Genomic DNA, 25,417 nt, shown 5'->3' on the forward strand with positions numbered 1-25,417 from the left:
TGATTAAAATGATTCTGTATTATTAATTTTAAATTGACTTTTCCATTCCCCAGCTTAGAGACCTAGATCTTGATGTTCTGCTATTTATTATTTGGCATCCTGTGAAAAAAGATATAAAAATGTATAGTCTAGGGTTAATTAGGAGAAAGAATGAAGCAAGCAAATGATGTGTAGCAGAGATTTGTAATGTTAGGCCTCTTGGGACAGATGGAGTTGTTAGATCTCTGCCAAGAAATCAAGAGAAAGTATGGCCAGGTGCATTATAATTGCAGAGCCTTTCCAATATAGGACAACTGAGTAAAGGAAGAAAAAATGGAGACATACAGGTAGAGGCCTGAGAATCATAATTTATTACTAATAGCCAGTCCCTTGGCCCATGTTTGGTGTAGTAACATACCAGTTCAAGAACATTTGGCTTAACAAACACTGGGATTGGGGTGAAAATTCATAAGTGCCTTAAAAAATGAATAAATAAAGGGACATTGAATATACCAAGACCTGTTTCATGCACCAGGTACTTTGGAGCTGTTTCAGAGAGGTTAAAAATAAAAAGACCTATAATTTCCATAAGAATCTAAAATGTATCATATTGGAGGAGGGCAATAAAGGTTGTTTTATCCCCAAATATCTTTTGACCCCAAATTATTTAAAAATGACTACCCTAAAATGTGCAGTTACCTATGTTTAAAGAATATGCCAAATCTAAATCCGAACATTATGGCACTTGAATAATTGGGTTATTTCCAACTACAAAAAATGTTCAAGCAACATCATTTTACAATAAGCCATAATTTTATAGAAACTGGGATTAAAAACACTTCTATCCCTTTTAGAAAATAATTTCTCTGCTTCTTTTGTTGTTAGTTATATTAGTTCTTCCAGCAATAATTTTCATCTGCACCTGCCTTTCTGATGAAAACTAGTAATTTCATTGTGCCTAAAACATTTCAATGGACAAGTACAAATTATATATATTCAGTGATTTAATGCAACAGTGAAACTCTAATAGATCGTATCTGTATCATATTGTATTTTAGGTTCCAGCAATTAAATAATAGAAAGGCACTTCAGAAAATATGTCTACAGCTCATTTGTTTTAGGTGATAATCCATAATGCAATTAATTGCTGTAAGAAGATCACTATTAATGATATGACTTGTAAAATTCATTTGCGGTTTTATTGCTTTTTCACTATTTATTTTGGAGTTAAACTTGGGCAATACGTTGCATCTTCTATTGTACAAAGTTCTGTTAAGATTAATGAAGAAAAGTGTATTTATCTGCTTATGCATATATGAATTATACAATCATAGTTACAGGAAATAAATCACCTGTGGATAACAGGAAAATCTTAAGAGACTTGGATTTTATTTATTTTCAAGGGAGTCAAGGGCACAAGAAAGGGGCACGGACACCCAAAGTACCAAAACAAGGTGGCATGAACTGGGCAGACCTGCTTCCTCCTCCCCCAGCGCATCCTCCTCCTCATAGCAATAGTGAAGAGTACAATATTTCTGTAGATGAAAGGTAAGAAGAATTTCATAACAGATGTAAGTGGAATAGTATGTTTCCTTAAACCCATATTAAGTAGTCATTAAACTAGATCACCAAGTGGGGAGACATTCCTAAGGTCTATAAACATTTGTCTCTGAAAAAAACCAGTATTGCTCTGTCAGAAGGACTTGAAAAACATCCTCAGCACTGCTAAAAAAAAAAAGAAAGAAAGAAAGAAAAAAAGAAAAAAGAATTTGTGCCTTTGAAGCTGCTTTTGGAACTAAGAATTATGAATCATGAACACATACATACACAATTTACTTATATTTTTACATTATCTACATGTAATTGACATATAATCATCAATATATCAATCTATACAAGATCACATATATATCATGATATATAATCATACATATACATGATTTTAGATTCACAAATATCAGAATTTCTGTCGCATATTCTTGTATTTTCATAAAACAAATGTGTGAATTTATACCACAGCTAAGGTATCTTGAAAACTTTTGTTTGGGGACACCTGGGTGGCTCAGTCAGTTAAGTGTCTGCCTTTGGCTCAGGTCATAATCTCAGGGCCCAGGATCAAGCCCTACATCAGGCTCCCTGCTCAGCGGAGACCCTGCTTTTCCCTTTGCCCTTCCCTCAGCGTGTGCTCGCTCTGTCTCTCTCTTTCTCTGTCATTCTTGCTCACTCTCTCAAATAAATAAAATCTTTAAAAATGTTTGAAAAAAAACCTTTTGTTTGTTCTTAGGTATTATCACACTATACTGAAAACTGTGGGACTTTAAACTCACTGACTTGTCTCTCACACGGATTCAAAAGTGTAAATAACCACATGATAGCAATAAGAAAGTTAGGGTATTACACCCTCACTCCACATTCTGTAGAACTGAACATAATACCTTCCAACAAAGCAAAACAGATGCTTCACTGGTATGATCAATGGAGGAGAACTCACTTGACATAGAGAATTAACAACAAGAATATGGAATCCCACCTAAAAAATACAGTCTTTTTTTAGTGACTATTGTAAAAATAAAGACATTGTTTCATTCTCCATAAGTTTCAAGTATGCCAGGAAACAAAGCTCTGTACCTTTGTTTTTCCAGGCATTTAATTAGTGAATACTGAGCCATTACTCCTCAGGGAAACACAGGAAAAGGTTCCTGCAAGTCTCTGGTCACACGTTATTGTCATCTGATCCATGCATAATCTTGTTTTATGTGTGTTTTTGTTTCAGGGCACCTTATGTAGTATGAATTGTTGATTCGTTTACATTGGACTCACAGCTAATAGTGCCTGCCATAGGTCACTCCCGAGCAAATCTATCTAATGTATATATTTTGTCTATTAGGTCATTTTTAAGATTTTTTTAAATTTTTTATTCATTCATGATAGACATAGAGAGAGAAAGAGAGAGAGAGAGAGAGAGGCAGAGACACAGGCAGAGGGAGAAGCAGGCTCCATGCCGGGAGCCCCACAAGGGACCGATCCAGGATCCTGCCCTGGGCCAAAGGCAGGCGCTAAACTGCTGAGCCACCCAGGGATCCCCTATTAGGGCATGTTATAACCTTTTTTGCATTTAAAAACACTAGATCACCATAAAGCACTACACTTGGGGGTTACTTTAAACAGGGAAATTATCAATATAAAGACAAAAATTGAGAATAGTGTGGCACTGGTTAGTCTGAAGAAAGGACACTCGTTTACAATATAAAAGCTCAAACAAAAAGGTAGAGTGACTCAAATTTTTCACGACTGTTAGCTTTAGGGTTACAAATAAATTTTAGCAAGCAAGTGAATTTGTAAGTATAAAATCTGCAAAAATTGAGAATTGACTATATTTTTTAAAAAATTCCTTTTCTAGGTTCTATTTAACAACATTTATGCTATTTTTGCCTGCCAGAAGAGGGATTAAAAGGAAATAAGTGGGTATAGTTTTTTAAAAGCCTACAGGAGATGCAACTGTGGCCCAAAGGGAGAGACTGATTCTAAGTGGGAAGAATGAAAGTTTCATAATATATTGGCTTTAATTCTTGACTTTGACAAATGTTATGGTCCTCAATCAAGAGGAGGGGTTTTATGAACATTGTGACCACACAGAGATGTAGCCTCCCAGAGGACTGGGATGAATCAGTGGGAGGGAAGGAGAGAAGCTGGGAAGCCAAGTATGAGCCAGATTATACAGGTACTTGGATGTCTTGTTTAGGTATTTGTATTTTTTTTTTCTAGCCAGTTAGAGAGCCTATTTATTACTTGGCAGCAAACGAATGATCTGAGAGAAGTGCGTATTACAATAAAGTAATTTTGATAGCAATGTGAGGATTCAGAGGAGTAGAATGACTGGAGACAAAAAGATCAGTTAAAAGGTTATTGCAGTAGCACATACAACAGATTTTAGAAAGGTGATGGACTTGAGAGATTTTCAGAGAGGAAACAGAGATGAACCAGGGAAGAGTTCAAGGGAGAGGAGAGAGGAGCAAGTCAAGATGACTATAAGATTCCTAGTTTGAAGGAGTGAACAAATTGCTGTTATTTTGAGACTGGAAACAGAAGAAGTATCAAAGAGAGGTAGTGTGATTTATAAAGTAAAGGAAGATACAAAGAAATCATGTTATATGAGCGTCAAGTTTCCTGAGTTCAGGTGAACAAGACAGGTGGAGAATGAGTGGAAAGAGAGGGGTAACATGAACACAGTTTATATAGTGCAGTAAATTACTGCCATTCAAATCAATAACCATCTGCCCTGCGGTGGGAGGAAAGAGAAAGGCATGAATGTTTCCCAGATCCTTCTATAGCTTCCACACATCTCTAGCAGAGGAGTAGTGGGGCATTTTATTGTTTATTGACTATTTTATTTATTGTGTTTTTTATTCAACATCCTAAATGCAAGCCAACTGCTTCATTTTGTGCTCAACCAAAGAAATAGTGATCTATTATAATTTAAGAGAAAAGGTGGATTTTCAAGAAAGGATTTTCAAGAGTAATTTTTCTCAGGAGTTTAGCATATCATCTCTGGTCATCTGTAGGACCATCCCTACGTCGTCTTTTAGAGGGCTAGACTATATATAACACATGTAGGAAGTACTAAGTTAAACTGCATTAAACAGATTTCTTTATTGCATGACTTCTCAGAGCCTACAATATGCTAATGTAATAACTCAGAGAAAAAATACTACATCTAGTGCTCACAAACCTTTGTGATAGCTATTTTTTTAATGATACCACCTAAACGTGGCTTAGAAAATTCAGATTAAGAAAACCATTCAAAGCCGATACTCCATGAACTAGACAACTAGTTTCTTTGAATAACCTGAAGTAAATTGAAGTGTGCTTATAATTTGTTTTAGCTATGACCAAGAAATGCCATGTCCCGTGCCACCAGCAAGGATGTATTTGCAACAGAATGAACTAGAAGAGGAGGAAGATGAGCGAGGCCCCACTCCCCCTGTGCGGGGAGCAGCTTCTTCTCCAGCTGCTGTGTCTTATAGCCATCAGTCCACTGCTACTCTGACCCCCTCCCCACAAGAAGAACTCCAGCCCATGTTGCAGGACTGCCCGGAGGAGATTGGCCACATGCAGCACCAACCCGATAGGAGGTACATTGTCACTAGCCTTTTGCTGACAAATGAGATAATTTCCACTCTTAAGTGGCATTTGTAGAATGCTATTATATGAGCTAATTTTCATGTCACGTAGCCTTTTTTCCAGTATCATCATGCAGTAAGCCTCAGTAATTAACATATCAAGTAATACTGTTGACCAGAACATTAGATTAATTGATCCCAGTGAACTTGCAACCATAAAATAATGTGCATTAATACTCACCCACTTATGATAATTGCATTCATAAACACATGGAGATCATGTAGTAAGTATATGAATTGCTACTCCTGTAACATTTTATTGATGACGCCTTGTTTTTGCATTTTAGTTTTCCTTATGTGTGGGTAAGTCACTGCTTTGGTCTGTGGAAAATAGATTTTCTCCTGTCTTTTTAAATTAAGTCTGCAGTATGATTTCTTCCCATAGCTGTTATGTTGCAAAAGAATGAGTTTGGCAAAAAAAAAAAAAAAAAAAAAAAAAAGAATGAGTTTGGCATATTTATTTCACTTTGATCTCAGGTACCTTAATTTTGGTTGAGATATTAGGTCAGAGTTCTTTCATCCAGTTTACTAAATATGTGTGTGTGTGTGTGTGTGTGTAACCAAAAATTGAGTATTGCCAACCAATACATTTTTGTTATGTACAAATAAATACTTCACTTGTCATTTCTACCACATAAAAGCTGTTATTGCCTCATGTTAGCTCCTCTCTCATTGTTGATGATTTTGTTTGTACTATTTCATTACCACTGACAGATTATATTTCACATATATACATATGCAAAACTTTCTGTATTCTTAATATCATTTGAAACCAAGTATGTTATTTGTCTCGGAAGATTATCCTTCAACTTTCTTGAATGAATAACATATTCTGATTTATACTGCTTGAATCCTGTAGATTAAAATAGAACTTGCAATGTTTATTAATTATTCTATCAGTAAGAGGTCCTTATCAAATTCAAATCATATACTCTTTAAAATGAAGGAGGTAGTTAAGCCTTATTCTGTGGGATGAGGGAGAATTTGGATTGCAATACATTAATCTTTTTTTTTTTTAAAGATTGTATTTATACATTTAACAGAGAGAAAGAAAGCAGACAAGCAGAGGAAGCTGTAGAGGGAGAGGGAGAAACAGGCTCCCCACTAAGCAGAGCCCGATGCAGGGCTTGATCCCAGGACCCTGGGATCATGACCGGAGCTGAAGGCAGACACTCAACCAACTGAGCCACCCAGGTGCCCCTGCCATATATTTATTTATCTCTAAGAGTGTTAACCCATGAAATTTCATGGAGATTGAGAAAAATAAGGCATCTACTTCTTTTCCCTATTAAGATCACAGACCATCTCAAAAAAAAAAAAAAAAAAGATCACAGACCATCTCTATGGCTCTTATTTGCAGCAAATGAAAGGATAATAGATAATAGTCTCTTATTTCTGAAATAAGTCAGCATTCTCCCTTCGTTGTCTCAGTACCTGTTTCCCCACCATTCCCCTCTATAAAATAAGTGGTACACTGTGGGGCATCTGGGCGGCTCAGTGATTGAGCGTCTGCCTTTGGCTCAGGTTATGATACCGGGGTCCTGGGATCGAGTTCTGCATCAGGCTCCCTGTGGGGAACCTACTTCTCCCTCTGCCTGTGTCTCTGCCTCTCTCTGTGTGGCTCTCATGAATAAATAAAAAAAAAATCTTTTTTAAAAAGTGGTACATAGTGTCTTCTTCCTGGCAGACCCCTTCTTCTGTGTTCCTCAGGTCATCCTTTCCACCTTCCTCAAATCAATCAAAATAAATTCACCTTTATCCTGACTTTCCAGCCTTTTCCTCCTCATTCCATTCTTCTCTCTCTTCACTATTAATCCCACTGCTTATAAAGTTCCCCTTTCTTAGCCCCCCATTCTAGTTATCATGGCCCCCTTCTCCCCTAGTCCTCAGGGCTGTTTAATCAGCTCTCCCTTACTAATTCCCATTCGTGCCTCAGCCCCACTGCATTCTGACCCATACCATTTTGCTTCCATTAGTTTACTGAAAATCACCTCCTAATGATCAATCTAAAGATTTGTCCATCTTTTTCATATGTAAGCTTTCTGCAGTGTTGGCAATTTTATAAGTTGTTGTGGGAATAAAATGAGATAACGTATGAAAAAAAATGAGATAATGTATGTAAAGTATCTGAAGTAGGGTAAATATTCAACAAATACGATTTCCTACTCTCCTTACCTTTATTTTTTTCCTCCTCACCTTTATGCCCTCACCCCACTGTTTAATTTGACAATTACTTATATCCTGATGGATTTCGAATTTATTTAGCGAGGGATGCCTGGGTGGCTCAGCGGTTAAGAATCTGCCTTTACCCCAGGGCGTGACCTGGAATCCGGATTGAGTCCTGCATTGGGCTTCCTGCGTGGAGCCTGCTTCTCCCTCTGCCTGTGTCTCTGCCCCCCCCGCCCCCCCGTGTCTCTCATGAATAAAAAATAATAATAAATATTAAAAAAATTTTATTTAGCCAGCTCACCCTTTTTCCTGAGCACCACAATATTATCACTTGACCTTCGCATACTACACTTGTTCAAAACCAGATTCTTCATCTTTGCCCTTGACCTTTCAAACCTGTTTCATTTCCCCTTGTGTTGGCTATCATGTTTAGAATCCTTAATCCTTATTTATTTTAACAATATATTAAAAATAAAATAGCCAGGGTGCCTGGGTGGCTCAATTGGTTAAGCATCTGACTTCAGCACAGGGCATGATTTCAAGGTCCTGGAATCAAGCCCCACGTGGTGGGGGGGCACTCAGTGGGGAGTCTGCTTTTCCCTCTACCTGCTTGTGCTCTCACTCTCTTTCCCTCTCTCTTTCGTAAGTGAATAAATAAAATATTTTAAAAATATGTAATAAAATCAGATAGCTAAAAATCATCTTAAAAAGTCATCTTACAATCAGCTGAATTATCCAATTGCTTGATTTCTTCTGGTATCTTCCTTCCATTCCCCAAATTCAATTATTCACAATCCCTTCATTTCTGACTTCAACAGATCTTTTGTTCTGGGTCCTTTGTTTCCATTCCTATAGCTGCAAAGGCAGGCCCTCCACCCCTAGCCCTTGCCATTCTGTCATCCTTGAACTGATCTCTACTTTTCCTCTGTTTCCCCCTTCCTGCCCACCCTCCACATTATCTTTCTTGACACACGAGTCTGGAAATGCTCCCCTTCATACAGAGTGAGGTCCTGCCATTCAGCCCAGTGCTTGAGGCCTTTCATGGTCCCTCCCAGTTTATTTACCTCTTCCCTTCCAGTCTCTGCATACACCTTCTTTTCTAATTACTTTGTTTGAAATTCCCTGACTTGGCCTTATATTCACCAACATCTGGTCAGTACTGCCACTTCCTGGCCCAGGGAGGGCTGCTCTGGAACTGGCATGGGGGCGCAGGACACTCTAGTCTCTCATGACCTTCCACCACATTTTCTGTGTCCTCCTTAGGAACACGTGTGTTAACAACATGCTGTTTCTTTGATTGCCGGGGCAAGTGCTTCTCATCCTTCCAGGCCCTGTTAAAATGCACTCCCTCTGTGAAAGTCTCATTCGATTGCCTGGCAAAATTCAACCAATTATTTCCTTTTCTCTTCACAATGGTCTTTTCACAGCTCTGCTAAGCACTCTAATCAGTTCTCATGTTGTATTAATGTTTGCTATTGGTATGTCTGTTTCCCTCTTTGAATTAAAAGCCCTTTGAGGGCAGAGCTCACATCTTACTCATGTCATTGAGGTTGCACAAAGCTTACCTCAGTAAGTGTTTGATGAAAGGAATTGGATACCACAGAATTAAGACACCCCTGCTGTTTTAGGGGAGTGAATACTTATATGAACTCAAAATGAATGCGTATAATTGGCAAATGCTCTGGTTACCTGTACTTAAAATCCTGTTTAATTATATACAGCCTTTTTTGAAATGATGATTTTCAGCCTATGAAGGTACTAGAAATTTATTTCCAGGATTGTTGCTGGAAATAACACTGGACACTTATAAGAAGTAAATGAAGTCCCTTAAATAACAACAAAAAAAACTATTATTGTTCTTCTATGATGAAGGTATATCCTACATGTTCACTAAAAAAAATATTTGAAAATACAGATAAACAAAATAAAAGTACAAAAGTACCAATGATCCCTGTAGTCAGAAATAGTCACTGTTAAGACCTCAGTAAGGATCTTTTCAGTATATGCTCACATTGCTTTGAATTTGTGATATACCAATAAATTGTAACCTACTCTTTCCACTGAATCGTGTATTTTTCCATGTCAGTAACTTTTTATTTAGATATTTGTGTTGAACAAAAATATATTGTGATTCACTTAATTTCTTAATGTTGGACATTAAAATTATGTCTACATTTTTGATACTATATACAATGCTGTAATTCTTATCTCTAGTTAAGTCTTTCAGTGAAGCCTTTTCTCAAACCTTTGACCTATTCAGATGCCTGGCCCATCAGCAATGGCTTCTGTTTCTCATCATCCTGCCATGCCCCTAATGATGTACTCATTAAAGATAGATGGCTATTTCTCTACAGATTTCATTCGGAGCGTCAGACTCTTATATCCAAGTACTCGTTTCTGTAGATTTCAGCTGCTTAAATATCACTCAGAACAATACACGTATCTCCAGCCATAAAGGCACTTTCCTACTTCCGACAGCCATTCTCTCTTGCCTGTATTACTGTAATGGTCCATAAGTGGTCTGGTTGCCTTTAGCCTTGCCCCTTCTTCAATCTAATCTTCCTGCTACAGACTGTGCAGAGGCATTTTTCCTAAAATGCAACACTGATCAAGGCTCTCCATTGCTTAAAATCTCTCAATGGCTTCCCATTTCCCTTAGAATAAAGGCAAGATTCCTTAATGTAGCAATCAAGGCCCTTTGTGATCTGACCCCTGCATGCCTTCCCATCCTTATTCATTGCCACTCACCTCTTTCTGTTCATGGTGCTTTCACTCTACGTTTCTTCCAGTTCCTGGAATGGATACTTGATCACCCACCTTGAGATCTTTTCCCCATGCCATCCTATTTTCCTGGAACACCATTATCCCCTCTCTTTTTTTGGAACTAACACTTATGTATCTTTGAGGACCAAGGTGAAGTGATAGATACTCTCTGTAGAATCTTTTTCTGATGTCCCAATTCTGAGATAGGTGCTAATTCTATGTCTTCCTATTAACACCTTAGACATCCTCTGTTTATGGATACTGCATTATCATTGCACACTTGATTGTCTCCTTTACTGGATTATATAAGTCCCTTCAGGCAAGGAACAAATCTATTTTATTTAACTAAATTTCTAACATCATACTTGATCTCCTCTTTCTATGCTGCCCAATAAACTACTTTATTTTTTTTTAAAGATTTTATTTATTTATTCATGAGAGACATACACAGAGAGAGGTAGAGGCACAGGCAGAGGGAGCAGGCTCCATGCAGGGAGCCTGACGTGGGACTTGATCCCGGGTCTCCAGGATCACTCCCTGGGTTGAAGGCAAGCACTCAACCACTGAGCCACCCAGGCATCCCCCAACAAACTACTTTATTTTTATTTTATTTTTTTTTTAACAAACTACTTTAAACAGTTACCTAAAACAACCATTTTCTTTTATTCACAGTTCCATGAATTGCGATTTCGAAAAGGATTCATCTGGGCAGTTAATCTCTGACCCACATCTAGTTTAGTTCATTTGGAAGATTTACTCTCACATTAGTTTCTTTACTCATGTGTCTAATATCTCAATACTCTGTGGTTTCTCTGTCTCCACATCAAGTGTCCTCCTCTAGGGTCTCTTCAATGCCCAGGTTTCTCGTAACATGGGGATTATAGGGTAGTGGCACTTCTTAATGGCAGTAGGTTTCCAGGAAGACAGTAAGAGGAAGTTTCTAGGCCAGTTAAGAGCTACAACTCAGAACTGACACAGTGACCTTTTAGCCACATTCTGTTGGTCAGAGCAGTCATGGGGTCCACTGAGATTCGTATATAACTAAACTCCCTCTCTAGATGGGAGAGTGGCAATTTCTTATCCCAGAAGAGCTTTGGGATGAGAGATATTATCATGGACATCTTTGCAAAATATACTCTGCCATGGCCTGATAAATATTTAGCTTTATTATGTGTGCCTTCAAATCAAATCCTTTTATGACTTTAAGTATAAAGCATTCCTCAAGCTCATTTTTGCTTGTGATCCTGTGGTCTCAGAGCCTAGCTATCTCACCATAATAGGGGCAGAGTAAATGTGTAAAAAATGAATACTTTTTTTACTGTTGTGTTTACTGATTAAGGGCATAAATAAACACTGTGGTTTATATTAATAAGAAAATACTGAGCTAAAACTGTTATATATCTGCAATATTAAACATTTTAGACTTGCTTTAATATGGATATTGAAGTTTTGGCTTTCTAATGAGCTTCAAGATATTCTCTTTTTGTTTAAAACTAGATAAACTAGGTGACCAATGTAACAGGAATCCTTCTTCTCTTTGAACAATAACTGTGAAAATGATATAATTAAACCTATTTGCATATATTGTTTCAAAGTGTCTGGTACTATTGAGTTTCCTACAGTTGACATTTAGCAAAAACTTCTTGAAAAGTAAAAGTAATTTTCATGTATGGGATAGGAAATTAACTGATGTTTTATAAATACAGACAAACTGAATATGGTACACTTGGAAAGAAAAGACAGTAAAAAGCAAGGAAAATGAAATATCTTGTCTGTTTACAAACCAGATGATGGTTAAGTACACAGAGTACTGAAGCTATACTGGTTTCAGAAAAAATCTCTAAGGTATACATTGTTCCCCTTTGTCTTTTGTCTGGCAAATGGTATGTGGTGAACCATACAAATACCTGCTTTCATAAATTAATGGCATTGTTCCTGTCTTCTCTTGAATGTGTTTATGAAGACATCATTTTTGCAGGAGCCTAGAGTGTTGTGATTTGCAGTTGTATACTTGTACATTATTTCAGAAGATGTTGAAACCCCTCAGGGAGAAAAATCTAGAGGGTTGAGGTTCGTTTGTGGCAAGTCCCACTTGAGTGCAGCATCTTGAAATAGCTTTTTGTTTTCAAATAGAATATATTACATATTTCAAACTGTACATGTTTATCACACATTCCCTGGGCTAGCCTTATTTACAGATGGTTTGAATAATTTTTCTCTCTTTCCTCAGCATTTGCACAGGGTGATAGTAGTTAAAAGCCAGTCCTTGTTTAACATGAAGATGTTTTGTTCTACAGAATGTGAATTATCCAAATACAACAATGCTGGCTTCCTTTCATAGTGAAGTTGGCTGCTCTACACCCCTTTATTGATGGTCAGAATAGTCCCCTTTGTGGTAGAAAGTCTTACGTGTGCTTAAAAAAAGAAGTTTCTTGTGGTATTTTGGATGTGCCTGCTGACAAAGACTATAAATTGACTTTTAAGTGTGGTATTTTATTGCAATCCAAATTAAACAAAGGTTTTCCTCCTATGTGTATTACACACTCCGTATTGAAACAATTTTGCATTTTAATCTCTTAAATAACTTCAGCTTTGGCATATTCTTCATATTTCTTCTTTTGCCACACACAGACACATTAGAAAACATCCAGAAATAAAAAATAGTATGTTATATTAAAGAACTGTGGGTATATATATGTATGTATATGTATAAATTATTACAGTACGTTTTATGCGTGTGTACACGTATATATGTGAGTATGTATATATGTGAGTATGTGCATGTGTGTATGTAATAACACCATTCCTAGAAGAAAGGTCATGACCTGGGAAATGAAATGTGTGATTAAATTCTACATTTGTGGGCAGCCCAGGTGGCTCAGCAGTTTAGCACTGCCTTCAGCCCAGGGAGTGATCCTGGAGTTGTGGGATGGAGTCCCACGTCAGACTCCCTGCATAGAACCTACTTCTCCCTCTGCCTGTGTCTCTGCCTCTCTCTCTCTCTCTCAACTCTCTCATGAATGAATGAATGAATGAATGAATAAATAAATAAATAAATAAATAAATAAATAAATAAATAAATTCTACATTTGATACCTACTAGTTGTGGCAACTTTGTCAGGGTCCTTAATTTCTCTGAATTTCAGTTTCTTCATCTGCAGAATGATAATACAAGCAGTACTTTCGAAAGCTGCTGTAAGAATCAAATGAGTTTTCACATTGTAAAATATACTTAATTACAAAGTAGGTGCACAATAAATTAGTTATAGCATTTTAATAATCATTTATTTTTAATGCTTTCCATTTGTGTTAACAAAATGTGTTTATGGAAAGGTCTCAATTCACTGAATTAAAAAGCACAAAACTTCTTCCTTTGAGCCACTGGCATCTCACCCTCAAAACTCTATTGCTATATCGAACTTCCCTCTTCTTCTCTATGGCAGGTCCCTTAGTTAGATTTTGACCAGATTCTCTATGGTTGTGTTTGTATGCTTTCTTTTAATTTAAGGCTCAATCCTAATAATTTGTTATTCTAATTCCAATATAGTTAACATACAGTGCAATATGAGTTTTGGGTGTACAATATAGTGACTCAACACCTGGTGCTCATCACAAGTGCACTCCTTAATCCCCATCACCCATCCTCCTCCCACCTCCTCACTGGTAACCATTAGTTTGTTCTCTATAGTTGTCTTTTTCTTTTTGAAACTTTTTTCACCCTTTAATTGCTTGTTTTGTTTCATAAATTCCAATTCTGTTCATTTTAAAACTAAAATAGTGTACTTCCGGACATCCTTTGCAGATTGTCCCTGCCTGTGGCTATCGTGGCATGAAGTAAGAGGGCATTCCCTGCTCTTAACCACTTTTGTCCTCTTCCCTCTTCCGGGTGCATTTTCCTAAGTGCTAAGGCATGGCAAGCTAGATGAGGATCCAGGCTTCTCCTTGGGGAGCCTCAATGACTCTTCTATCTCATGTTGCTCTGTGAGTATTATAAGGATGGTGAGGGAGATGGGCTGGCAGTCAGTCCTGGGCAGCATCTCTAAGCATTTGTAGTCCTTGAACAATTTAACCACATCTTCAGGTGGATTACCAGTCAATGGCATTCATGCTGTAGCTTTTCCTAGCCTCCTAAACCATGGAGGTGACCAGCTGACACCAGAACCTGATCTCACTACCATCTAGTGCTGCCCTCAGGTTGGCAGGCTTGTGTAGAATCTATCCTCCTTACGTCTCAAAGGCACGGAATTTCAAGAGGTGTTGTTAGGACTCTTCCAAATGGCATTCCTCCTATATCATCTCTTTAATCTTGCTTAGAGAGGCATTGGGACTGTTGATCAGGTCACTGACAGAGCAGTCCTTCAACTAGAAATCACTGTACGTCTTCCTTTTTGTCAGACACTTTCCTAAAATAGGAAAATGCTCTTGGCATTCTCCCACCATGGGAATAACTTCTTTCCACAAACCTCACTTTACACGGAAGTCAAAACACTCTCTTCGTCATCTTATACTCACTGTGGGTTACAGTGTCAGACAGTAGTAGGACTGCTGTTGGCCCTTGTAATCCTCTAGATCTGTAGAGAGATAATTGGAAGTAGTTAATAGTAACTGTGAACTTCCACTGCAGAATACGACTCACATTGTCCTCAGCTGTGGTCCTTAATTCATTTCAAGATAACCAGGAAAATACCTGTAAGCATTTTATTTAACAGGTGGGATAATAGTAAAAGTGATAGGCTTCGAAATAGCTAATAACCTTTGGGGAATAATTCAGAGAAAAAATGCTTGACTCCCATAGCCTTTTATTTTATTTTATTTATTTATTTTTTTTTTTATTTATGATAGTCACAGAGAGAGAGAGAGAGGCAGAGACACAGGCAGAGGGAGAAGCAGGCTCCATGCACCGGGAGCCTGATGTGGGATTCGATCCCGGGTCTCCAGGATCACGCCCTGGGCCAAAGGCAGGCGCCAAACCGCTGCGCCACCCAGGGATCCCTAGCCTTTTATTTTAATAGAATAAAATCCAAAGGAAACTGTGTCATATGCTGAATATATCATTGTTCCATCTTATGAAATTCTGCTCTCTGTAGTCACTATGAATGAGTCCATTTGCTTGGAATGGTAAGGGTGGAAATGACATAAAGAGAAAAAAAAAAGTGTTTATGGAGCATCTGTTCCAGAACTGGTATCTGTTGTCTTTGATAATAATAATCTATTGTTCATATTCAGTAAGCTTTAAGACATAGGCATATGTTTCCAAAGTATATATTACTTCTCCTTTTTTAATTGAATATAATCCAAATGATAAAACATAAAGAGACTTATAGGTAGCTAAGCCCAGCTTGGTTAAATTAGCTGCACAGAGGCAAAGATCAAATCAGTGTATTCATGAATTTCTTGGTTAACGCATTTTGTATGTGTCCTACTAATGAGCTGAGCCAAACCTGTTGATCCATCTTCCTGCAGACGGCAGCCTGTGAGTCCTCCTCCACCACCAAGACCGATTTCCCCACCACATACCTATGGCTACATTTCAGGACCTCTTGTCTCAGATATGGATACAGATGCACCAGAAGAGGAAGAAGATGAAGCAGACATGGAAGTGGCCAAGATGCAGACCAGACGGCTTTTGTTACGTGGCCTTGAGCAGACCCCTGCCTCCAGTGTGGGGGACCTTGAAAGCTCTGTCACTGGGTCCATGATCAATGGCTGGGGCTCAGCCTCAGAGGAGGACAACATTTCCAGTGGACGCTCCAGTGTGAGTTCTTCTGATGGCTCCTTCTTCACTGATGCTGATTTTGCCCAGGCAGTGGCAGCAGCTGCAGAATATGCTGGTCTTAAAGTGGCACGTCGTCAGATGCAGGATGCTGCTGGTAAGTTGTGTACTTGTTGCCAAGCTGGAAAAGAAGACTCCATGTGTATATATCAGTTGATGATTATCACCTCAGATCTCTTGTCCAGGGTGAAATGCAGCTATTATTAACTGTCTTCTATTTGCTGCCTGAGGAATCCAGAGTCCAAGCATATGACATAGTGTAGTTATTCCCTTTTTCTGGACATGGCTTTTCAAATCTTCTAGTTTATTTTTAGTTAATAAATCCTGTGTGATGTGAGTGAAGCTCCTTGGGAAGTCTTCAGTTTTTTACGAAAGTTATAGCAGATATGTGTACAGTTTCTTTAGGTTGCTTATAGTCCAGTGAGGTTTGTGTTATAATATTTTTTTAAAGCATAGAAAGTAACCAAGATAAAATTCATTGTGATAGTTTTCTTATCCTATTTAATTAGAAATTCTCTAAGAGAAATAAATATTCCAATACTCAACCATTGAAAAATGAGCTATTTCTCCTTAACCCCCATTTTCTTCATGTCCTCTCAATGAAAATATTAATTTAATTGGGAAGATAGAAAGATGTGTGTAATATGCATACATTTTCAAGCATAGATGCCTCATATTTAAAGTAAACATTTTTAATCTAATAATTTGAAAATGCATATATATTTTTTTCATTTTCCCTTTTCATTACCAATACCCTGTTTTCATACATCTATTCTTATGTTTTGGGTTTTTTTTTTTAAAGATTTCATTTATTTATTTGAGAGAGAGCATATGTGGCGGGAGGAGCAGAGGGAGAAACAGGCTCCCCGCAGAGGATGCGGGATTTGATCCCAGGATCACAACCCAAGCCCAAGGCAGACAGTCAACCTACTGAACCACCCAGGCACTCCTCTGCTCTTATGTTTGAGCCCATTTTTATTTATCGCCTATTCCCAACCTTGTTAAAGAGTAAATAGTATGAAAAAGGAAACAATTTAAGTCAACATGACATTGATTTCTGTGGGATGGAATATATACACGTGTATACATATCATACATTCATATATACATTGTGTGTATGTGTGTATTTCTGATAACCAAAAGAATACATATAGTAGAGTAAAATAATGCGGCCAACAAAACATGTATTTCTGAGAAATTAAAGACTATCACAACATATCAGTAGTTGCTATCTTGTTTTGGTGTTTTATTTTTCTTAGTTTAATACCTATCACATTGGTACTTTTCCCTATTCTCTTCAGATCCTGGATTGGTTATTGTTTTTTATCATTTGCAGAATGTATTCAGAGAAAATAAGGATATTTATGTATGTTATTTATCAAGAACACTTTATAGGAAAAAAGAAGTCTAATACTCCTCGACCTTTTATTGTAGAACAAATATTTATTTTGGCTAGGCCGATATTTAATGAAATTCAACCAAATTCCTTTTTTTCCTCTCAGTAGCTACTGAATGTAACAAAATAACCATCCAAACCTACCTTTCTTAATAATGTCCAACTGTGTACATAGCTTTAATTTCTCCTTATTTTTTAATCATCAAAAAAATAAGAAAGTGAAATTAAGCATCTCAAACTACTGCTTTCAGGTTACATTAAGGGTGTGTTTCAGTTCATTAAGTCAACAAAACATAGAAATAATGTTGAAAATTCATCTGTAAATGACCTTATGCCTCAGGGTATATGAACGGTAGATGGCATTACACAATAGAATGAATAATGTTCTCGGTCTCAACCCTCATTCTCTCTTTTCATGGATATGTAACTTTAATTGTAATAGTCTCCATCATGGCTAAGGAGAGTTTGGTTTAATATTTTATTGTATTGTAATTTAATGGTATTTCTCGTTTTCGTTTGGCTCATAATTATAACAAACTAAACATGCATTGGCCTCTGCCTATTAAAATGTTCTTCTCGAGAAAGGGTGCTGCTGATCATACGACTTGAAGTTAATATGAATGAATAATCCAGTCAAATTGCTTCTCACTTGGCCGTGTTAATGTATATTATTTAATATGCTTCAGTTAGCATTTCTGAATATGTTGATTCCACCGTATATGTCTTCTCCTGTTTATAGCCAAAAAACATGTTGTGTAGTTCTGTTGGAAGTTTCTAACAGTACAACCAAAAGTTCCAGCTTTGTGTATCTGGAATTTCTAGAAACCAAAATAATGAAAGTCAAGTAAAGGGTCAGGAATTCCCTTGCCATTATGTTAAGTATTTTGTGCCCTTGTAATACAACATGTCTGTAAGACAGCCAGAAAATTGGAGAGCTCTGAGATGTACCGTGTCTAATTAGCTCAATCAGTTATCACTGGTACCTGCAAATATCGTCCCTCCAAAATGAAAAATGCAAATTTCCTCTGCTACCACCAAAAAAGGTAGAAGTCTCTGGAGGGGTCTCTTTAACCAGAATTAGCAAGTAAACATCTAGTGAAAGGAAAGGGGTATAAGTAATTGTGGACGGGTCTAAATATGTTAGCTAGCTTTCAGGCCTCCTGAAGAGTAAATGCCTCAGCATATATTAAGATATTAGGTGTCTGCCTTCAAAGAATAGCATAAAAATATATTTAATTTAAATAAGGGGCGTAGTTAGTACTGTTCATTTTTAGAGCCTGAATTTCTTAAGGACTGGCAATTCCCTTGAAAAAACAACATATATTGAATATATAGTGCAAAAATCTAATCAATAATTTTGTTTACAAACAACATTCTAGTGAAGTTAGATGCAAAAGTAATTGGGTTATTTTTCCTTAACAAGTGATGTCAAGAACTTTAACAGAATAAAAATACCGTGGTTAAGAAAGGAAAAGAGCTGGAAAAAGCTTTCAGCATTTTTTTTCCAGTGGGTGTGTCAGGCAGAATGACAAAAATCCTATTATTTGCTAGAATAGTTTATTTAAAGCTATTTTTAGGAAATTAGGGATGCCTCTAGTTCTAATGTTTTCTTTTAATTATTTAATGTTATAATTAAAATTCATTGATGAGTTTGGCTCTGAATTTTTATTTTCACTCAGGTCGCCGACATTTTCATGCATCCCAGTGCCCTCGACCCACAAGTCCTGTCTCTACAGACAGCAACATGAGTGCTGCTGTAATGCAGAAGGCCAGACCAGCCAAGAAGCAAAAACACCAGCCAGGACATCTGCGCAGAGAAGTCTACACAGATGGTAAGTCCATTGAAACGCATAAAAACATCTATGAATCTCTCCTATTTACCCTGGCGCTCTATGACTAGACAATGCATCCACTGGCGTTAGAAATTACATTAAAAATTCATTAACAGTAAGCCTCCTATTACTTAGAGCAATGATCGACTTTCATATCTTGTCAAGCATCTTCGGTACTTCTAATAAGATGGTTATTTAAGAAACTAAAAAGTGTATATTTTTAATATTTTTAAAAGGTTATTTTGTTGTTGCAAGCACATAGACATTACTGTAGTTGAAGTAATGACAGACAATTCACCTGCATCCCATTCACAGATAAACCTTCCAGAGTGTCTTCTTTTTTTTTGTTTCCTTTTGGAATTTTGCATTCAAAGAGAAGATAATACATTTGCTTGAATATTCATCCTAACTGTAGTGGTGGTACAGTTATTCTGTGCACCGGAAGGCAAAGCAAATCGTCTTCCTTCATGCCTTCACATACAATATCTACTCTCACTGAAAAGGGAATGCTTGTATTCTCAAGGGAGCACAGGAGAATAATGCAAACATTGTGATGTTGTCTAGAGAAGGCCTTTAATGAAAGTGCCTCAGGTGGCCCAGCATTTATTAAACCGCCACCTTCTCGTTTTATAAACAACCCCAAGGGCTTTGTTGGAAATTCATGTAAGATAAATTTCTCGTAGACTCACCCATCTTGTCAAGTTTGCTAAATTTGCTAAAGGGGTGGGGGAAGAAGGGTGTCACAGACATTGTCCCTCACCTCCTGGTCCTCTCCAACCACAATCTGATTAGGACTTTCATTACCAGTCAGCAATTTTTCAAAAAGGGCATCATTTGCCATTATCATATGAAAGCCTAATATTATAGATCCTTATCCAAGGTTACAAGGAGGGTTTTCTGAGGCACTTCTCCCTGTGATTCCTGCCACTTGACAGAAAAATTTAATACAAAGCTCACAGCATGATGAGCACAAGTAATTTTGCCATGAGTGGCTGTCCATGCTATTATCTGTACTTTATTCAGAGTATTTTCTCTCACTTGCATCCATCTGATATTAGACTGCATTAAATACTGGCATGACGCAGCGCACCTGGGCCTCCTGGCTTCTGCCCAGGACTCTTTTGTCAGTGAAACTAAGCTGTCAGAATATTATCTGATTTTGAAGGGTTATTACAGTGGCTTTGTGCATGTTTGCTTCTGTGAAGGGACAAACACTAGGTGTAAATCCCCAAACTCCATCGGCAGTTTTACATTTATGGGACCCTGCAATGGCATTTTACAAGTTTTATAGCTGTCCTATCAGGTTTTATTATCTCGAAGAGAGTGCTCCTAACTGAAAAATGGGGCAAACATCAAACCTCCATGTAAACACATCTAGGTTGAATACAGAAAAGAGAAAATCTGGCCTAAAGATCGGTGTAGCTCTTTCCCGCTCTTATTTATACTTGTCTTGAGGGACTTCTCGCACTGAGTGATGCTTCTCCAAAGTGCTTTAAATAATGTAAATATGCCAAGTTAAAAGACATGGTATCACAGGTATAAATTGTGCTATGCTTAAAAACTGTAATCTCTATTTACTGCACCACATTCTATAGTACTTTGTTCAGTGTATTTAATAATTAAATTCTAACTAATCCCTGCATAGTAACTATTGAAATGGGTGATGAAACACCAAAGTTATTTTTTCAAGTCAATTTTAGAAATACCAAAGAAATCTACTGAAATAGTTAAAGCCAAAAATTAATTTGAAATACTATTTGGATTTTTCATTGCTTATTTCACAAAAGTGATTATGCAAAATTATTGCAAGATATAATGTAATGTAGAAGCCAATAATTATTTTCATGAAGCCATAAAAATAGGCAAAATGGAGATATGACTAAAGTTATTTTAAAAATTTTAACTTCCTTTCAGCATTTTGATAACCATCTGTCTTTTGGTTATGTTTATCATACAAAAAAAGTCTTCAGTATAATTCTGGATACTTTCTGATTTGATTAAAAAATACCAAAATATGTATTATTTTATACATATCTGGGAATGCATATTGATTAGGTAAAATCAAGTAAATGCAAATACTTCTCTATGCATCAAAATAAGAGAAATGCACACATTCTTGATAGCAGTGGTTAAGACGTGGGAACACTGGGTCATTTCCGCTGAAATTATTTTCTCAAAATACTATACTACATTTTTTGAAAAACAATTCATAGACCATTTCATGAAGAAACTCAGTGGCAGACACAATTTGTACAATTTATAAAGAGAAAGAAGAGAGAAGAGGAAAGAATTTAAAGAGCTATGAACTGTTAAAATGTAAATTAAACATAATAGTAAGACATGAAGAGTTTTTTCTTTGATTTTTGCTATTTAATGATTAAAAGGTTAACTATGATGGATGAGTTTGATTATTATCAATAGACTTCCTTTGTGAACTAATTTCAGAATATAGTATATCAGTCTTGAGTTTGTAGTGTCTTTACTTTGCAAATTTTGTTCAGCTTCTGTATTTGGCTTTTTGTGAGCTATATAAAGAACTGCTAGTCTGATCTGATGAAGAGTGGTTTGTGATGAGCCTTGTCAGTCAGTAGCTGTATTAGTTTTCTAGGGCTGACCTAACAATGCAGTATAAACTAGATGGCCAAAATATTAGAAATCTATTTTCTCGAAGCTCTGGAGGCTAGAAGTCCAAGATCAAGGTGTTGACAGAGTTGATTTCTTCTAAGGCCTCTCTCCTTGGCTTGTAGAGGTACATAGTCTCCTGGGTCATTTACTTGGTCTTTCTCCAATCTATGTATGTCTCCTAATATCCCCTTCATATAAGGAAACCAGGTAGATTGTATTAAGGCCCAATTTACTGTAGGACTCAATTTACTGTAATTACCTCTTTAAAGACCCTGTCTCGAAATCCCATCTCATTCTGAGATGCAGGGGAGTTGGGACTTTAGCATATGAACTTTGAGAGACAAAGTTCAGCTCATAGAGCACTGTGACCATACCTTGTTCTGTCGGTAAATCCTCGGCCTCAGTGAGACATAGGGAGTCCTCCAGGCTCAGCGGAGCACTGTGTGCTGTAATCACAATTGACAGGCTGAATCTGTTTATTTATCTCATATTTGCTGCTTACAAGTCTAACCCAGATGAAGGGTAGGATTAAAACATATGAATATTTATTAGTCGGAGTCTTAGTGAGTTAAAGCCAAGCATAAGTGCATTTCTAGGACCTTCTAATAGATTCTTCCCACCCCCTCCTTTCAACCCTTTCGATGCATTTACATACTTGATTTAAAAACCAAATCTACATTATTTCTCCAGCCCTACTTTTCATAAATTATAAATTCACCACCCTCTTTGGAATGATGTTATTTTGACTTGATTTATCATTAATTACAAGGTCTTGGGACTTTAAGCAGCTAAGTAAGTAAATAGAGTACTGGATCTCCATACTGAGTTAATGCTGGCAGAAATATCTGCATACACATGCTCTTACATTTTACTTTGATATACATTATACTGGAATTTGGGATATATTGTATAAAGAATGATGTTTATAAGATGACATAAGGTGTCTATACATATATGAATCCATGATTCTATTCGTTAAATCCAGTTTGAGCTATTATTGATATATACTGAGTGAAAAGTACTGCTTATCACTCTGTGAAATACAGAATTGTTCATACTATAATGATCTCTACTTTGACTCAGCACTTATCTTATAATACCTAAAAAAATTATTTGTTAACCCATCTGTATGAGAAATAAAACCTACAAGTATTTGCCTCTCATCATCAATTAGTTACAGAAGCAATTATATCCAGGAGGTTAGAACTCTTCTAATTACCATTGGGTTCTCTTCTCCTACCTGTGTTATAGAGCACCTGGTAATAGATTTTGTCTCAAGAGTTGGATTCCTAAGATTTTGTATGCTCTTATAATAGTGGTAATCATCAGCTTCAGTACCTGATGAACCCAGACATTTTATGATTTGGTGATAGTGGCAGTTACTTTCTGCCTGCTTGATAATCTGTGTTTGCAATTTGGAGTTTAAATCTGTAGCAAGGAGATAGTGCAGAAAAGAGCCTGCAGGCACTCACTCCAATTTGCTGCCAGGTATGATCTGAATTTGATTTTTCTCCTTTTTTGCCAGTCCCAGGCTTAGTCTGAACTTAGAACTGCTCTGCCTTGGGTCACTTGGCTTTAAGCCACTCAGTACAGTCTGGTTTTTGACTCTTTACAGTTAAATAAGTAGCAGATAAGGGAGGACTCTCATGATAATACCTTTTTTTAAGTATTGTTTTTTTAAAACATTTTATTTATTTATTCATGAGAGACACACAGAGAGAGAGAGAGGCAGAAACACAGGCAGAGAGAGAAGCAGGCTCCATGCAGGAAGCCCGATGTTGGACTCGATCCTGGGACCTCAGGATCATGGTCTGGGCCAAAGGGAGGCACTCAACCACTGAGCCACCCAGGCCTCCCTGTTTTGTTTTTGTTTTTGTTTTTTCAAAGTCCATTAAGGTAGTAGTAAAGAGGAAAACCAGACACAGTGACAATGGTAGTATATGGTGTAAGGCAAAAAAATTTTGATTTTGTAGAATCAGTAGAAAATTAATGTCATTGTCTGTACTTTGGCCACCAATTTAGGTAATGTTTAGAGGCTATTTACATGAAACTAGAGCATGATGAGCCATTAGAACTAACAACAGCAAAAAAAAAAAAAAAAAATGCAAGTAGAAGTTGGATTACTTGTAATAATGGAGTCCTAATAAAATAGCTGGTAGGAAGATGGTACATCAAGCCCTCTTTTTCCAAAGACCAGTATGATCAATTTTGATGTCTTAGTTTTAGCATATAATGTCAAAAGGAAATTAGTTTAAAAAAGACTAACATCTACTTATGGGACAAGAATGATTAATTCTTTTTAAAAAGTATGTAAGAATGAGAAACACTAGATTAAAACTGATATTTCCTAGAATCCTTATTGGCTCTTATGTTAAGAATTTCTAAGACATGGGACCCTTGGGCGGCTCATTTGGTTCAGTGTCTGACCTTTGGTTTCAGCTCAGACCATGATCCCGAGGTGGTGGGATCAAGCCCCCCATCAGGCTCCACACTGAGCACAGAGTCTGCTTTAGATTCTCTCTCCCTCTGTCCCTCCCCTGTGCTCTCTCTTTTTTGCTCTCTCAAATAAATAAATAAAATCCTTAAAAAAAAAAAATTCCTGAGACATGATTTTAATATTCAAGAATTTCTCGTGCTGGTACATGTTAATGATAGTCAGTGGAACATTGTCAGTAATAGTAAATTATATGGAAACAACCTAAATATTCTTCTATAAGGATTGGCTAAATAAATAATAATATATTCATAAAATAGAGCATTATACAAACTTTTTTTTAAAAAAGAGACAGAGCTATATGTACATACATATAGGGAAATGTAAGCAACTGCACAGTTAGGTAAAAAAAAATGCAATTCCACCTATGTCAATAAGAAAGGCAGACTGCATATTTTGTGTGTGGTACTTTTTATCAGACACCCACATAGGGGTGGGCAGACAGCACTATACAACCCTAGGGGTGGCCTTTTTATATAGTCCCTGATGTGAATGATGCTTCCTGGAATTATGCAACTTAGCAGGCCTAATTTGTGTGTATAAATAATTTCTGGAGTGATCTATAGAAAAATATTCAAACTGATTATCTCCACATTATCAATATTGAGGATTTGAAATGGAGATAGAAAGGTATGAGAACTTTCAAGTTCTTATGTACTTTTGATTTATTTTTAGCATGTCAATGTATGCTTTTTTGTTGAAAATGCTATTATTAATTTTTTAATACTAAGCATTTAATACATGTTTTATAAACACTTTTTAGTTGATTTATTCTATCACATAGGTATTCCTCTCCAAATATGAAAACATTACCATTTCTGAAGTCATGACTGAAAAAACCATACTGATAATTCCCAAATCTCTATATATCTGGGCTTGACTGCTCTTGAAACTCAGATTTTATGTACAAAACCTATTGGACATCTTTATCTAGATACTTCAAAGGCTCCTCCTATTCACTTTTATAAAACTGAACCCATACTCTTCCTCTGCAGGCCATCCCCTCCTTCCTTACCTTCAGTGAAGTTTCTCTCACCCATCTAGTAAAGTATAGCAGAAATCCTAGAAGTCATCCTAGCATCTTTCCTTTCCTTCCCCTACTATATTCCATTGATCATTAAATAATACTGATTTTTCTTCCTTAAGGTCTCTCAAATACATCTCATCTGAACAGCCACCAATATAGTTCCATCCCCTATCATTACT

At 36.9% G+C, this 25,417-nt stretch overlaps 1 protein-coding gene across 7 annotated transcripts in view; it reads left to right on the top strand.

Annotated features, from left to right (window-relative positions):
* Positions 1-25,417, top strand: part of ROBO1 (roundabout guidance receptor 1) — a 1,129,252-nt gene that overhangs the window by 1,093,631 nt on the left and 10,204 nt on the right. For all 7 annotated transcript variants that reach the window (XM_072806522.1, XM_072806527.1, XM_072806524.1 and 4 more), the window contains 4 exons: positions 1,383-1,527; positions 4,863-5,111; positions 15,555-15,961; positions 18,940-19,092. In XM_072806522.1, coding sequence (XP_072662623.1) covers positions 1,383-1,527; positions 4,863-5,111; positions 15,555-15,961; positions 18,940-19,092 — 954 coding nt within the window. The remainder of the gene's footprint in view (positions 1-1,382; positions 1,528-4,862; positions 5,112-15,554; positions 15,962-18,939; positions 19,093-25,417) is intronic.

Source organism: Canis lupus, chromosome 30, assembly GCF_048164855.1.
Source record: "Canis lupus baileyi chromosome 30, mCanLup2.hap1, whole genome shotgun sequence".
NCBI classification, from domain to species: domain Eukaryota; kingdom Metazoa; phylum Chordata; class Mammalia; order Carnivora; family Canidae; genus Canis; species Canis lupus.